We start from the raw sequence: 16,057 nt of genomic DNA, 5'->3' as shown, positions 1-16,057 counted from the left end.
TTCATTTTTACTATTATTGCAATTAGAGTGGAGTATAGTTAACGGAGCTATTAGTATAGCTACAGTAGGAGGCGATAAATGGTTAATAAAAGTAATAAAAACAACTAAATGAATCAGTATATTCATTTAATGCTTCAATTTATGACTTTATTATACCTTTTCCATTTAGCGTACAATGAACGACGAACCATGAAAAAGAGAAACATCATAGTGCAATCTTTTTAATTCTCGTGCCTTTCTCGATTCTTAACAGAACTGGAGGAACAATGCTGGGCTTTCATAGACAATGACGAATTATTCGCCGAAGACACTGCGTTTTTATTATATCTGGAAGCGAAAAGAGTCGGAAATACCGCAGTTATGGAACTGATGGTGCCGAGAATTATGAAATTCTTTTTGATGCTGGTCAGCACTAAAGATTTCCTCGAATTATCCGTAGATGAACTATGCCTTTTATTGAAGTCTAACTATATTTGTGTCAATAGGTAATCGATTACTGATGTGTACAGATAAAATAATATATTTTTCCTTACTTCTGAATTTTTAAACTCTAGTGAAATGGAAGTTCTTATGTCTGCTGTACGATGGCTGATGCATGATTGGGCGAACAGAAAACAATACATGTTGGAAGTTTTGAACTGCGTTCGATTTGGGTTGATTGCCCCATGGCAATTGGTAGATGTGAAAAGAAATCCAGAAAACCCAGAATTTATGGAACTAATGTCTTCTCCTGAAGTACAGAAAATGGTCGATGATGGTCTAGCGTAAGATTCAAATTTCTTCTCATTTATAGATAAAGACAAAAAGGAGCCTTTTTGTATTAATTTAAGCCTTTTCAGTTTCGTTATTATAAAATATTGGTACGGTAACCAGACGGAAGATTACTATCACTGGATCGATCTGTTAGGGCTTACGGAGCCAACCAATCGAAATTGGGCTGGAGAGGACAAGGTACTTAAACCCTACGGAGATCGCGATACAATAACTTTAATCCATACTATAGTAGCGAACTTTGCCTAAGAACATCAATTTAAGTGTTTTTGTTCAACGCACAAAGAAATTCAAAGTTATATTTCTCCTTTCAAGAACTACGTAACGTATCGAGAATTTTTGCTTTACCTCGAAGAATATCAGAAAACAAAAATTTCGGAGTTGAAAATGCGAAAGAGTCGAGCAAAACCCAAGATAATCGATTCACCTCACAACGATTACACATTTGCTGCTCCTAAAGCACCAAACAATTATGTTCAAAGCTCAGGTATATTGAATGTCACATTAAAACAAAAAATATATGAAACGAACTTTTTAACGTGGAATTTAACAAAATTGAATTCTTCAGGAGACACCGGTGCTATTCACAATGGGCCAGCAATGCATTCAAGGCACACGAAACCACTACCTTCAAATTATTTACCATTGGAGATGCCAGAGGGCATGATGATGCCTCCAAAATTTATGAACGAATACTTAAGCAACTTGGAAAGAAGCAAAGGGGTGAGTAACCCTGGGGCGAATCGAAGATCGACGCAGAAACCTCAAGATGGATCGATTCACTAACCACCTCGTTGAACGAAATTGCAAAATCGTGGCAATGATACTTTTAAATAATTTTAGACTTCATTTTATCAATCGAGAATCAAAGATTCTTCGTGTCATAACTTTGCATAGACAACAAGCATAATTAATGAAATTTTGATATTATATGTCAAATATTTAGTCAATATATCGTATATCGTATTTATTTATTGAACTTCAACTTATATAAGAAAATATACGTTCATACGTGAATTTCATAAGAAGTGCATACAATATTTTCACAAATTCACGCGATCTCGAGGTGATTTAGTAAAACAGGTATTGAAAGTAATAAAAGTTGTCGCGGTATAGCTGTGAACATTCAACGGTGAGTCGTTTTGCAATTGAGTATCGAAACAAGAATCTGAGGTCAGATTTGTGTCCGTTTCAAAAGTTGCTCTGCTTACTTTCCAGGAATTATTACGCGGTTATCGTCAAAAGAAATCTCGAGGTAAGCTTACGTGCTTGTAAGTGGAAATGATAAATTTCACTGAAGGAACAAAGTTGAATCACGGAGTAGGGTAAAAATCAGGGAGCTGTAGTCAAAGGTCAGAGTTTATGTCGTTCGAAAATCCGTGCTTTAATTTCAAAACCCTCGCGTACAGGGTACCACAAACCATTATGCACCACGCTACTCATGGAAACAGCACTTACAGCGTATAAGCTCTTACCTTGAGATTACACAGACCCCGTACCAATTTAGTATTTGTTAATTGAGTCAAAACGGCCGCATTTGCATAAACGTTTGGGATCGTAGGTTAAACTGGAGCACGATGATGTGTACTTGTGCTGCTCTTGTTATACATTTACAATTGTCAAGCAACTATGTGAATCTCGCTTTTGTGATATTTGGAAAATTTCCAACTGTTAATGTAATATTTTCTTCTTTCTTCTTCAATTTTTGAGGTTGAAAAATTTCCAAGTCTCAAAGTACTTTTAGCTCTCTATTTTGAAATTTATTGTTATGCTCGTTTCTTAATAGATGAATTTTGTTTGTTTTGTTTGTTTGAATGAGTTTCCATTGAAAATGAAGTTGATCAGTTCAATTTCGAAAAGACTTTATGCATTATTCAATTATTGTCACTCAATCATTGTTACAGATAGAAAAATTGCAGGCACATGATTGTAACTGTTAAATAATTTGAGAACTAAGTATCACTGAATGACCGGCTTGTTAAACGAAACTATTACCACCACTGAATCACGAACAACTACAAAATGATCTATAAAATATTTATGGATCATAGATTACTTAGTTAGGACATCCCTGACCCACATATGACTCGCCGAACAGTGAACGCGTTGAGCTTACAACAATGAAAAATGAGGACAATCTTTGTCATCAATTTAACACGTAACTAGCTAAGATATGCCAACAGTCTGTGCCACTAAGTTTTTAACAAATCATTTCATGTTCATCCAAATATCAAATCACTTTAACAACTTTCTCGTTGCTCCAGAAATAAACCAACGAATTCCAAAATAAACTTTATTTACAATTGGATACTAAAATTTGATTTATGATTCTATTAGGTTGTGTAATAAATTCGTTCGCATTTCGTTATAATACAATTAACATTATGGGTATAATAAAAATTATAACGAGTATTGTACTTTGTATGTCTCTTTTTATGATATATGCACTTTCCAATTTCGCATAAATGCATAAAAATGTATAATCTATTAATATGTACAAATACTAACAATCAATTTTTGCACTGAGAACTCGTAGTATTATTTTTCTTCTCTCATTATTATATCTACATCTATATTACTATATTGTAACATATTCTTATAATGCGCCTCAAAATGTAAGAATGAATGAACCGAAAGATGAACTTATTGCACAATCTAACGTTAACCTGATATTTTACAAAAATTTATATTAAGTTTACTGATTTAGAAAGATGAAAAGAACGTTGCCTTCGATACGAGATTCACCGGTGGCGGAGAATCGCTGAAACTGTCCTGTAGGTTGCCTACTGTAGAAAAATACACGCATGAACACTGTCAACGCGGCGTGAATTCACCGGTAAAGTCCTCGACGAGAAATCTCGTTCGTGAGAAGAAACTTTCTCGGCTCGACGAGACGTTCCCCCCCTTTTTTTTCAGGACGCCGATAAATTGGATTACGAGAGCCGGCAGGAGAGGAATGCGATGGATGTTTGCCGGTGCCAGCAGCAGCGCGAGTCGAATTTCATATTTTCCGTAAGGAAGCAGAAGACGAGATGTAAGATACCGAGGGAACCGGAAGAACGTACAGACTCCTGCAAATCCGAGGAGGAGGCCGCCACAACGATACAGGCCGTTTATAGAGGATACAAGGCTCGAAAGAGATTTGACGAAGTTAGTGGATACATTCGGAAACTTTTGGATTTTTGCTGTTGAGAAAATGTGATTGATTCTTTGATTTCGTCGATCTATTTGATTGGAAGAAGGAAATAGTGGAACTACATCTTGCACAATTGAATTAATATTATTAGCAAATTGTACAATTCACAAATATCAATTTATTAGTACCAATAGATTCTCTTATACAATTGGAACAAATCTGATAATGAAACAAATGAAATTTCATAAATTACAAATTATCCGATATTTAATGCATACAAATTTCCAGTCTACTTATGAATTTTCAAACCTTACTGAATATATATATTAATAATAACGTATTTTAATGTTCAAAAGCACAACAATTTTTCTACTAAATCGTTAAAGAGATATAGTCTAAATAGTAAGATTATACATATTCAACGATCCGTGGCGTATTTCTTCGAGAGTCGACGAGACTATTTTACAAAGTACAAACACGAGTCGTTTTGTACACGTTGTTCCCTTAAACCGCAGATAAGGAAATCAACATCAGGGGAGAAGCAGAATATCAAGAAGATAGCGGAACTTTTGGCCATCCCGATGGACAAAACGCTTCGCGATCCTTCGATGGAGCCCATCAGAATATCAAGCAGTTCAGTAAACCAAATGAGAAATGAGAAGGACGAAACGCCACTTACATTGAAATGCTCACCTAGAAACAGGAACAGGGAACAATCGGTCCTTCGAAATCAAAATCAACACTACGTTGAGAATCAAATAAATCAAGTAAAAAATTATATTCCCCTTAAAATGTTTTTACAGAACAAAGAAATTTCATTTATTCGAAGAACTCGTGTTTCAAATTATAGTTCAACATATGTCCTCCTTGTTACACGACCGAAGAAAAACGAAAACAAAATATGACTCACCGAGAGACATTAAAGTCTATAAAGACCATAAAATCGCCGATGTTTTTCTCGAACTACGACGAAAAAACCAGTTCCCCATCGGATAACACAGATGCGGACGATCCTTCCTCTCCACGAATCGGTGCAAAATCAACGATGCTGAATCTCGCCGATGTTATAATCAATGAAAAAAACAGCGAGAAAGATTATTCGGAGAATGATAATATTCAGCGAGTGAATCCTGCCGCTAGAAACATTCAAATTCGATCTACGAATTATAAACGACCTCTGTAAGTGCTTTAAAGTACCTGATAACTAGACTGCGGATATTAGATGAATTTAAATATATATCATGGTATCAATAGAAAACGACTATAAAATTTGCAACTCCGTATTATTTGCAGTCCACAGAGGATAAGCAACAGTATAATAGCTTCGAACGAAGACCGTTACTTTCTCAACAACTCTCTGTTCTTTCCTGACAGAGAGTCGATTCTCGTGTTCGGCGGGGTCGATCCTCACGAGGAATATGGCCTGTCCGGGAACACCGGCAAGGACATATACAGGTTTAAACCTGACCAGAATATTTGGGAATTCGTGGGGGAAATTCCACGAGCGAGACACCATCATTCGGTCGCTTACTTAAGAGGCCGCATTTACGTAGTGGGTGAGTCGAACAGTGACGAAATACAATTGCAAATGCAGTTTATAACGTTGCCAGCCAACGAATTGCATGTTTAAATAAAAAGGAAAAACTGAAAAAAGCAGGACAATACGGATTCTCAGTCCATTTGCAGCATTTAACGAAAGAGTCTGCTACGGCATAATCTTCTTTACGACTTTGTTTTCGAAATCGCGAAAGAATATTCGTTGTGCCTTCCATTGTGCAATCCTTTCCGTGGGACGGATTTAAAGATACTAAAAAAAGCCAATGAAACATTTTTCACCAGGTGGAGCCGATCCCCTGGAAGACAAACTTCACAGGAAAAGCATTGCGGTTGGGAACGTTTGGAGTTACGATCCAACTACCAGGACTTGGTTCAATGAACCTGGCATGCTGACAGCTAGAAAGGACTTCGGATTGGTGGTCAGCCACGGGAAAATGTACGCGATAGGAGGGCAAGGCAGGAACGGGATGTGAGTTGTTATACAGATGGGGAGAACGTAATTACTTTGCTTCTTTTACGTTTTCTTTCATTTTTCTCGCTGTTTATTTCAACGCTACGCGACGCTAATTGCCACTAATTTAAGTCTTCTTAATTGTCATCAGCATCGCGGTTTAAACGAAACAATTCGATTTACGGTTACGTAATGACGAAATGGAGAAAAACAAGAGATTCGTTTCATATTCCATAATAAATAACATTAATGTTCGATAATATACAGAGTGTCACAGGGCTTAAAGCCAAATTTTGTCAGTGTATTCTGAAAGTATAATCAAGTAAAAAATGTTGTATAAACTTTGGTCGTTTGAAACTTTATTAAAAAGTTACAATAAAAAATAATGTAAACATAAATTCCTCTATAAGAAGAGAGATTGAGATATATTTTTTTCGTTATAGAGCTTTGAAAACGGTGGAGGCATTTGATCCATCGGACTCCACATGGAGGGAAGTGCAACCAATGCAGACCGCGAGGGTTGGACCTGCCAGCGTAAAATATCGAGATCTTATCTGGGTCGCTGGCGGAATGACAAAATCGAAAAAAGAGCTATTCTCGAAGGACGTTGAGTGCTATGACCCGATCAAAAATTTGTTAGCTCGATTCCGTCTCTTAGAGTTCCTTCATGCATTCCCTATTTCCCATTACCTGGATTAAACGTTCGATTTATCGCGTGTATACACGGTAAATGCAAGAGAGAGCTCTGTTATCGATGCGATCTTTCAGATGGCTGAAAGCGATACCTTTGAGGTCACCGAGGTGCTTTGCCTCCTTTTACGTGGTGTCCGACTGTCTTTACATGATCGGCGGAGCATCGACTATGGAAAACGTCACTCAGAGCGTCGATTGCATTGACGTGTGGGATGGGAACGATTGCGTTTGGAGGGAACACGCGAACATGTCGATCGCGAGACACGGACATTCTACTGGCTCGATAGGTTGGTTTTTATAGTATCAAAAGACGTGATATATCCTGAGAAACTTCTTCTTTTATAGTAATTATCTTATAGCATTTTTCTATGATATCTGTCATTGTAAATGCAGTAATATATAATCATAAATAGTAAATTGAATAATAAGTTTGTACTATTTTCTTATGATATCAAAGAATGTGATGTGTCCTGGGAAATTTCTCTTTTTCCTTCATATAATAATTATTTTATAACAGTTTTCTATAGTATCATACGATAGTGATATATGATTATATTACGGATACAGTAATGTATACTTATAAATATTAGGTCATTGAATAAATCTGTGCCGTATATTTCTTTCTATTATATCCATTTTTTTAAATACTACTAAACGATTGATTTATAACATTCAAGCAATATATAAAAGCAACATTTACATATTACATATAAATAACACAAATATTGCTTATGATTGTTGTTTTCCTTTTATGAAACTCAGAAAATACGAGGTGCTTGAAAGGGGCATGCATCTCATTTATAATTTTTTAATATATAGAGATCAAAATGCCTATTATTTTCTGATTGTTCTTTTTAAATGTATTTTCATATTAAATTCGATCGTATAAAATTAGTCATCTTACTCGTTTGTTATTTTGTATTTACAAAAAGCAGAACCAATATATTGGATAACCTAATATATATAGTAACTACAAAACTAATAACTACCAACTATAATATAATCTAATAACGACTATTGTATTAAGTACGGTATAATATATGGAATAACCATTAAATAAAATATTATAGTAGTTTCTTTAGCGTTTGTACTGAAAACTCTACTGTATCAGATTTCTACGTAACTACGTAACGAAATAACGTATTGTATTTTATAGACTCACTAATTGAAGTCTTCTTCCCTTAGGTGATCAATTGCTGATAATTGGAGGAGTAACTACGGTGTTCATGAAGACCTTGAATAGCGTCGAATGTTATTGTTGCGATATAGGAAAATGGATGAAGGGCGTATCCGCGCTGCCGCATCCGGTTTCCGGTCATGGAACCGTGTCTTTACCGCCAGCAAATCTTCTGATAAATCGCTGATAATTGTGACATAAAATACATCGAATTTCCTTATATGCTGCACTTGATAATCAACACACATTAAGTACTTATTCGATCATGAACGAATTTGTATTTAATTACTTTTTAATTATCGTACTTTATCGTACTTTTTACAAATATTGCCTTACAATTTACACTTGTTTATATAATTCTATACTCTTACAATATATATCACAAAAAAAAAACAATATCTTACAAATTACGTTCAGTCTAATTACATGGAAGCTTCAGTAGAAGTAAGTAGCTTGGGTAGAAGTAAGTAAAATCAAACTCGAGCGGATAAATATTTATTACAATAAAAAATTTCTTATAGGGGTTAAAAGATATTCCTTTCAAATGACTTCTTTAGCTTCCAAATTAGCCACCAGATGGCAGTAGCATTCTTCCCATCCGGGAGCCGCCATCTGTCATGGGAGTCGAGTGTTATGAACCGCGAAGCGTGTGTGGAAGTTTCGAAAAAGGATTCGGATTCGAATGCGGCGAGGTAACTAGCCGTCGTGCGGATAAACGCGAGTTAACCTGAAAATGGCCGAATCGTGCGAGTCGGTGGTGTCAAGTGTAGTGACTAGTGTTGTGTCCCATGGGCAGATTAAAGTGGCTGAAACACCGAGCCAGGAGGACGCTGAGATATCCGGTTCTCCCGGTATGTTAGCCCTGCTAAAATATCCCGTAGCAGTTTGAGAGCTATTTTATTCAAACGCGACTGTCGAGCGCGGCCATGCAACAAGTGGTACAGAGCGCTCTCGCATGCCGAACAGGAGCGTACAGGGATATTTATGGGCCCGTCTGGGCCTGTTCACTATCCCGGTATTTTCTAACTAACATGTCGTCGTCGATCACGTGACTCATCGTTCACCTATACGACTTAATTTTCGCGCGTACTAAGTGTCAAAAATGTCGGCGAATCACCGATGACATTTATCACAAACTGGTACCCGTAAAAGGTTTTGTTAAAAAATTTGACGCGTTACTTTTAAAATGACGATTTCTCGATGACGATTGATTGCAACACTGCATTTTTAATCTTATCAGTCCTTTCTCTTACCGATAATAAATTGATATATTTGTGCTTTTTTATTTGATTCATATCTGATAGGATTTTCTGTTTGATCAGTTTGCGAGTATTAGGTTTCAAATATTATATTTATGCATGAGTTTTATTGAAAATCGTTATGGCTGAGAGATTTAACAATACGTTACTGGCGGAAGGATTATTGCTAGACAGACAGATGGATAAGACATCGTGAAACAACTTTCTGAATCAGAGTAATTATTTGTATGATTGAAATTGATCGTAAACGCACAAATCTGGTTTGCCTCAAGCAGTACGCAAGTTTAAATTTAATCTATGTACACGTATAACTGGCAATGTGTGTAATTGATTTTGTTCACCGTTAGCGACGAGTTCGTTGAGACATTCCCATGAAAAAAACGCAACGAGTTCCTATACCGGTTTTATTTTATTTATTTTATCTTCGTTTGACTGGCTTCGAATTTTTAATTTTCGTGGTGGCGCTGTTAAACAAGAAAGCTGTTAACGCGCTGTTTATCGAAAGCATCGCAGAAATCTATAATTTCTGCAGTTAATTTCGTTAATTTTGTTTTAAATATCGAAAAATTGATTTAATAAATACAATTGCAAATGAGTACAGTAATTTAATCATTAAGAAAGTGACATGACAAATTCTCTTATCGACGAAAGAATGACACACTCATAAGTTATCCGCGATAAGCTGTAAACCATATAGGTATTAGATACGCGGGACTTCTTGCACATTATCTATCTACATCACTCAAACTGGTTGCACTCCTGTAACGTGACAAAACATTAACCATAAGTTGTCATTTCTGTTACCATATACCGATATGTTCTGACATCTGTAAAATTGCTGTGCTGCGCGACTGCGTGTGTCAATTTATACGTAATTACAAATTAAACTGCATTAGAACGTATAGTATATACAAATAAATTGCTATTCATTAAATGTATGATATTTTTTTGTCTTTTCGATTTTGATCTGTTACAATCTGTATGTTTTCTTAGAGAGGTCGCCACAAAATATAAAAAATCCAGCTATTTTATAATCGGACCGTTTGAAATACACAAATATAATCATAAAATTAATATATTCCAAAATAAATATCTGACTTTGTAATATTCGTTTAGAAAATGGATATTTTTAATAAATATAGAAATAAATATTGAATAAACATTTATTTCATAAAATTGAAACAGATGGCGCGGTAGGATCTTTTAGTATGAAATGATGGCGTTAGTGGCGCAACCATGTAGTAACCTAACTTACTATAAACAAAACATTACAAGTGCAGTGATAGACATTGTACCATAACTTGTGTGTTGAGAGGTTAAAATTATATTAGGAAAATATAATGTTGAAATCAGTTTTAGCGGAAGAATGTACCAAATTAGCACCATCGTTAGAAAGAGTATTAAACGATTTAGACAGAGAATCCACGCATCACGATTATATTGTTGCTTTAATAATAGTATTGTTAGCAGAGGCTGGTTTTTATTTGTCATCGTCATATAGTGACCGGCCACAATGGTACGCATTATCATCGATAGCGTGTATTTTTTAGTCATCAATTGTATTATTGTGTGTTATAAAATGCATCTGTCACAGTCAAAAACTACTCTATATACCAAAAAGTTGGAAATCGCGAGACACGGGAATATATGAAATGTATTTTCAACTAGAAAGTGTTCCTGATATAGAATGCAAACTAGTTGTAGTCCCTCTGGGAGACACATTGATTTTGAATTTTTTCCCCCTTATGGATGGAAAAACGACTTACAGTATAAGTGTACAGACTCTGAAGTATGTTAATCCTTACTCGAGTGATCTTTGTGGACGGTACATGAATCTTAAAGCAATATCTCACAGGTATAATAAATGTATTGCTATGTTAATTATTTAAAAAGGATTATATTTGTTCTTATTAAATTATTTAATAGGTTTAAGGATCAATTGTCTACACCAGTGCGTAAAGATCTATTTATCAAAGCTGGTATGATGGGTCCTAGTCTTCAAACTATTCCAATTGAGTTGAAGTTCAGAATTTTAAGACTGCTAGATGCCTATAGTGTAACAAAGATGGCACAGTGTTGTAGAGAATTCCGTGATATATGCTCAGAATCACAATTATGGAAGGATTTACTATATAGGGATTTTCCAGGATGTTACCGTACAGTATCAAATGGCAAAGATTGCTATTGTTTTAGGTACAAAAACAAGAAACTACTTAAACGGTTAAACCTTTAACTATTTAAAAGAACAAGGGAAAAAGCACAAGTCATGTATGATAAGGGCAATGTTTTAAAATGGTGTAATAAATATTTTTAATTTATTATACTTTGTATTTTGTAAAATATGTTTGTAAAAAATTCATGATGTTATAAACATAGTTGTGAAAAACATGTGTGAAAAAAAATAAATTGTAAATTAAAAAGTCCTGTAATATTAAGGTTATTTGTAAATACTAGGACGTTTAACATTAATTTATTATAATTATTGAATTATATAACAGGTATATGTGATATTTCCAAATGCTTATGTTTATTTGTTCAACTTCGTTTCTATATAATAATTTGATAATACTTGAACTTTTACTTATGTATAGCATTCACATGTATTTAAAGATTATAACTTCACGGTTTGATTAGCTTGGATGCATCGTTGCACAGATATGAGTTTCATAAGCGCAATTTACAGATTATCACTGAACTGTTGTTCCAAGGAACTAATTTCCGGAACATATCGGAAAAACTATTTTGCTGGCCGTAATTACCGCAAGAAGGTTTTATTTCAATTTTCGATAAAGTATAATTTGAATTAATCAATCAATAGCAACACAAATAGTCCTAGTATCATTAACTAACTATAGGATAGACCTGGCATTATATAGAATCTTGTGTCTAGCTATAAAAAACGCAAGAAGATTTTCTATGAGAATTGTTTCACTTAACAGGAGAAAGTTAATATAATATCTAAATATTTTGAAAAATTGAAATCATCTATCGTGATTAGGAAATTTCAACATCAAAGTAATTTTTTAAAATGGAAGTACATATTTTTATTGTTATAAATTTTTATTCTAAGCAAGCAAATGAGCACTGTGATCTGCAGTGTGATATGTCCAGCATGAGTATATTTCTAATGACATAATGTATACAAGCATGCAATCCTATTATTAGAAATAAAAATTTGCCGAATGGTAATCGTTTATTTACATTAAGGATTAGATCGATAGATGGCGAAAACCTGTATTTAAAATTTGTTTTTTTAATTACATGTATATATTGCATATGCCTATCATATAAGTAGTTAAGACTAAAATGCACGCCTTCCACGGCATTCCACGTCAAGTACTAATAGTTCACTTGTTAACGAGTAACTGTAGTACAGGCTAAATTACCTAAGATATTTATGGGAATTTTTTGCGATCTACACTGAATTATAGAGAGCGTAGTTCTTAGCGTCATATCGTGTTCTAAAGATTAATTTGTTGATATAAAAACATGATTGTAAAGATTAATCTTTGGAAAACAATGTTAATTACCAGGTCTCACCACGAGGAGGTGACTACGCATACGAGACCCACCCTGGACCCCTAATCCCATTGATTGGAAATTGAATATCTTGAAAAAGCTTGTGGCATTTACACAAGCTTGAGTTTAGTATGATATCTACTGATATACGTGAGCATAAAGATTGTTCTTAAAATGTATTGCACAAATTCAGACTCTCTAAAATATATATCCTATATACATAGATATGTGTATATAATATGTATATATACGAAATATTATATCACATTATTAACTACAATTTAATATATAGTTTATTAAGGAGAGTAGACTAGAGTATATATATGAGAATTCTTAAGAACACTTGTATTATATTTGAATTTTAAATAATTTTATTCTTTATGTTCTCAGGAACACGGAATACTACAGCTTACAGTAGTCGATTGAAATCCACTAATTGTAAGAAAAATAAGTGAGAAGCATGCATACGAAGGTAGATTATTGTGACGTAAACTATTGAAAAATATTAATTATCAAGACCTACCCTGCACGAGTGTGATGACACTCGCTGCAATGAATGGCTTTTTAATTCAAAATTGAGGTCGCATTTCAGTTCAGATTATCATATTTGAATCTTTAACCAATCACCGAAGAAACCAAACCATGCGACTCACCGTCGTAGAATTGGAAATTAGTTGCCACAAATTCTTTGCTCAAGTCTATGAACGTTGTTTCTTTTCTTCTCAAATTCTTCTATCGGTTTTATAATTTTATAATGGACACACTTTGGTGGCAGAAAGAAACAGAACAGAAAATAAATTATTAAAATATTAAATAGTGTTTTGAAATGTTATAGAAACAGAATAATTATTTCACTGTTATAAGGAATTTATTAAAATTGTTAAATAATGTTTAAAGGTAGTGAATAATTAAATTAATGATTTTATGTTGTTATAAACAGATTTTTAAAATTGTTAAGTAATGTTTGAAAATATTATTGAAATAAAATAATTTATTGACAATGTTAAATAATATTTAGGAATGTTGTAGAAATGAATCCGTGATTTCATTACTATAAATAAAGTATTAGAAATGTTAGATATCGCCCAGCTTACGATAATATAAGTTTCCGTGTTGTCGATGTGTACGCTGCGAAGGTTCAGGTAGTAGTAACGATCTCCCGCTGTAGTATCACTCAAAGTCATCGTGAATGTTTGGAGAGAGGGCAAAACTTTCGATACGTCGAAATCTGATTTTCCTATTATAACAATCAATAATTTTTAGATTATTAATGCACATTTATACTTTCGGCGATTTATTATAATAATTAACATTATAATTTACATATTTATTGCAAGTTACAACTACATTTAAAGTTTCATGTCATTAGTTTTTCACCTGTAATTATATTAATATTATATTAAATGCTAGTTTATGATGGAAATAATCATGTTATAAAAATGAAGTTGACCAGTTATCGTCAATCATGCATGGCCACGGTAAATGTACATATGAGTGGGGCAGATAAAAATATTACAAGTTGTTTTCTTCGAAGCCATTGTAGATATCTACTTGAAATTTTTTGGTGTTAAATAGTATAGAGGGGTTAACACTTTAGGCTGTAAGATATTGTGCGGGTGAGTCTTTTGGGAATGAAAGGGATGTTACCCCATTCTTTTTTAATAGGCTGACATTAATTTATCGATATTCGGACAGATGTTATCAAATCTAACAACTTTTAACGAAGGTATTTTTTTTTACTTTACACAGTTAAAGAATTATAGCGGAAAATACCTTACGTAAGGAGAGTTTCGTGACGATGTGGAAAGATATCAAAAGAAATATATTATGCTTCGAAAACACGCATCTATTCTTGTGATAATAGCTTTGCCAATATTTGATAACATTATTGGAATTATACATTTACATGCTGTCTGAATTCATCTTGTAATATCTTTTTTCATAGTCAGTGTCGTTGCAATCACTTTTTCCTTTACATAGCTCAATAAAAAATAATCAACTGACGTTAAATTAGGTGACCTATTTGAGAAATAATTTTCAAAGTAGAATAAATTTTTTTTAATGTTTTCCGATACCTTCGTGGAACTTTCCTTGCATAAGATATTTTCTTGCATAAGATAAAATGAAATGGGGATAGTACATATTTCTGCCTTAAGAAAGTCACAATATCTTACACTGTGAGATGCTAGCCTCTTTGTACCATTTAACGTTTGAAAACTTCAAGTTGATATCTGTAATGGTTTCGGGAAAATAGCCTATACCTAACACTATCTATTCCACGCTGTATAAAAATTCTACTTGGTATGAAATAAAAATTACAATACTACATCTTCCAAAGAGGAAAGAAATGATATATTATTTAAATTTTAGATTTTTAGATTTTTCAGAGTGTTATTATAAGCTTCGAATTTTTATTATTTACTATAATACTTTATACTAATTTATAAAGTTTTTAACTTATTTAAGCGTATACCGTCCTCCAACAATTATGTAGTAAATATATATATGAATCTACTATGTTTATACGAATAGAATTCTGCTTTATGTCATATAAGACTACGTTAAAGCATTACTTTACTCTAATTATTAATTTAAGTTATCTTCTTATTTTGAATTATTTAACAAGATTGGAACATTATATCTATTACTGACTCTAATCGTAAGCCAAAAAAAAAAAAAAAAAAAAAAAATAGGTAAATACAATACGTTATAAGCATGGTAGCTTCTATTCAAAATTATCTTTTTATCAACCGCTCTCCATTCAGTTTGTATAACGATGAACAGAAATGCTATAGGCATACAGCATTCTTTATTTTGTAATTACAAAATGTCCTGTTCTATAGTGTATTTGTAGTTTCATAGAAAAATTAGGTTTCGATTCAAACCATTACTATACTTAATTGATAATGTCGTGTGCGACACCAAAATGATAAGAAATCAGGTGATCCTGAAACGTGAAGTACAAAAAAGCATTGTCAGATTTATTCTCATCTGTACTAATACACATGTAGTTCACTTATTAGTCAATGACTGAAATCTAGTCTAGATTCCAGATCACCTGGAAACCTCGACGAGAATTTTGAATGATCTAGACTACATTGTAGAAAGCGTGAAATCAGTAATCTCTGACAGATACTTTATCGATGACACACAAAGAAGTGTTAATCAAATAAAATTATGTATACAGAAGATTTTTCTTAAATAAATATTTTTGAAGATCCAGTATAAACATGTGCAAAGTTCTTGTCTTCATACGCCTCTAATCTTTACTCTCAAATATTTATATAAAATTTTCAAACATTTGTTTCAAATAGAATTAATTATATTTTTTTAAATATTCTTTAATTATTCTTGATTTTATAGCATCATTCCTTCAATTACATCCTTACTGTCATTTGAATTAAATTTTTTCTAATTAATTATACAAATTTATAATGTTCGTAAATTATTTTTCAGCAGAAGAGATAACGAAGCCACCGCTGAGCAACGATGAT

General features: G+C 33.3%; 2 protein-coding genes across 3 annotated transcripts in view; both read left to right on the top strand.

Moving 5' to 3' along the window:
* The window catches only part of LOC138179787 (uncharacterized), a 32,684-nt gene extending 16,903 nt beyond the window's left edge, over window positions 1-15,781 (top strand). Inside the window, exons 16-30 of the mRNA XM_069112926.1 lie at window positions 254-485; window positions 555-764; window positions 840-951; window positions 1,087-1,258; window positions 1,340-1,494; window positions 3,479-3,607; window positions 3,688-3,921; window positions 4,423-4,674; window positions 4,758-5,086; window positions 5,201-5,463; window positions 5,747-5,933; window positions 6,359-6,550; window positions 6,684-6,895; window positions 7,794-8,636; window positions 12,954-15,781. Coding sequence (XP_068969027.1) covers window positions 254-485; window positions 555-764; window positions 840-951; window positions 1,087-1,258; window positions 1,340-1,494; window positions 3,479-3,607; window positions 3,688-3,921; window positions 4,423-4,674; window positions 4,758-5,086; window positions 5,201-5,463; window positions 5,747-5,933; window positions 6,359-6,550; window positions 6,684-6,895; window positions 7,794-7,972 — 2,858 coding nt within the window. The 3' untranslated portion in view covers window positions 7,973-8,636; window positions 12,954-15,781. The remainder of the gene's footprint in view (window positions 1-253; window positions 486-554; window positions 765-839; window positions 952-1,086; window positions 1,259-1,339; window positions 1,495-3,478; window positions 3,608-3,687; window positions 3,922-4,422; window positions 4,675-4,757; window positions 5,087-5,200; window positions 5,464-5,746; window positions 5,934-6,358; window positions 6,551-6,683; window positions 6,896-7,793; window positions 8,637-12,953) is intronic.
* On the top strand, window positions 10,261-12,911 carry LOC138179990 (F-box only protein 7). Of its 2 annotated transcripts, XM_069113330.1 has the most exons (5): window positions 10,261-10,560; window positions 10,639-10,899; window positions 10,971-11,237; window positions 11,728-11,812; window positions 12,578-12,911. In XM_069113330.1, the coding sequence occupies exons 1-5, from the start codon at window positions 10,385-10,387 to the stop codon at window positions 12,647-12,649; spliced, it is 861 nt and encodes a 286-aa protein (XP_068969431.1). In that variant the 5' UTR covers window positions 10,261-10,384; the 3' UTR covers window positions 12,650-12,911. The 2 variants fall into 2 exon arrangements, with proteins under 2 accessions (XP_068969431.1, XP_068969432.1); XM_069113331.1 differs by lacking the exon at window positions 11,728-11,812 and having other exon boundaries at window positions 10,265-10,560; window positions 12,578-12,904.
* Window positions 15,782-16,057: the final 276 nt, after the last annotated feature.

Source organism: Bombus flavifrons, chromosome 5 (assembly GCF_040668555.2).
Source record: "Bombus flavifrons isolate JBK064 chromosome 5, iyBomFlav1_principal, whole genome shotgun sequence".
Classification (NCBI taxonomy): domain Eukaryota; kingdom Metazoa; phylum Arthropoda; class Insecta; order Hymenoptera; family Apidae; genus Bombus; species Bombus flavifrons.
The sequence above is the reverse complement of the archived record's forward strand: the minus strand, read 5'-3'. Positions and strand labels throughout refer to the sequence as shown.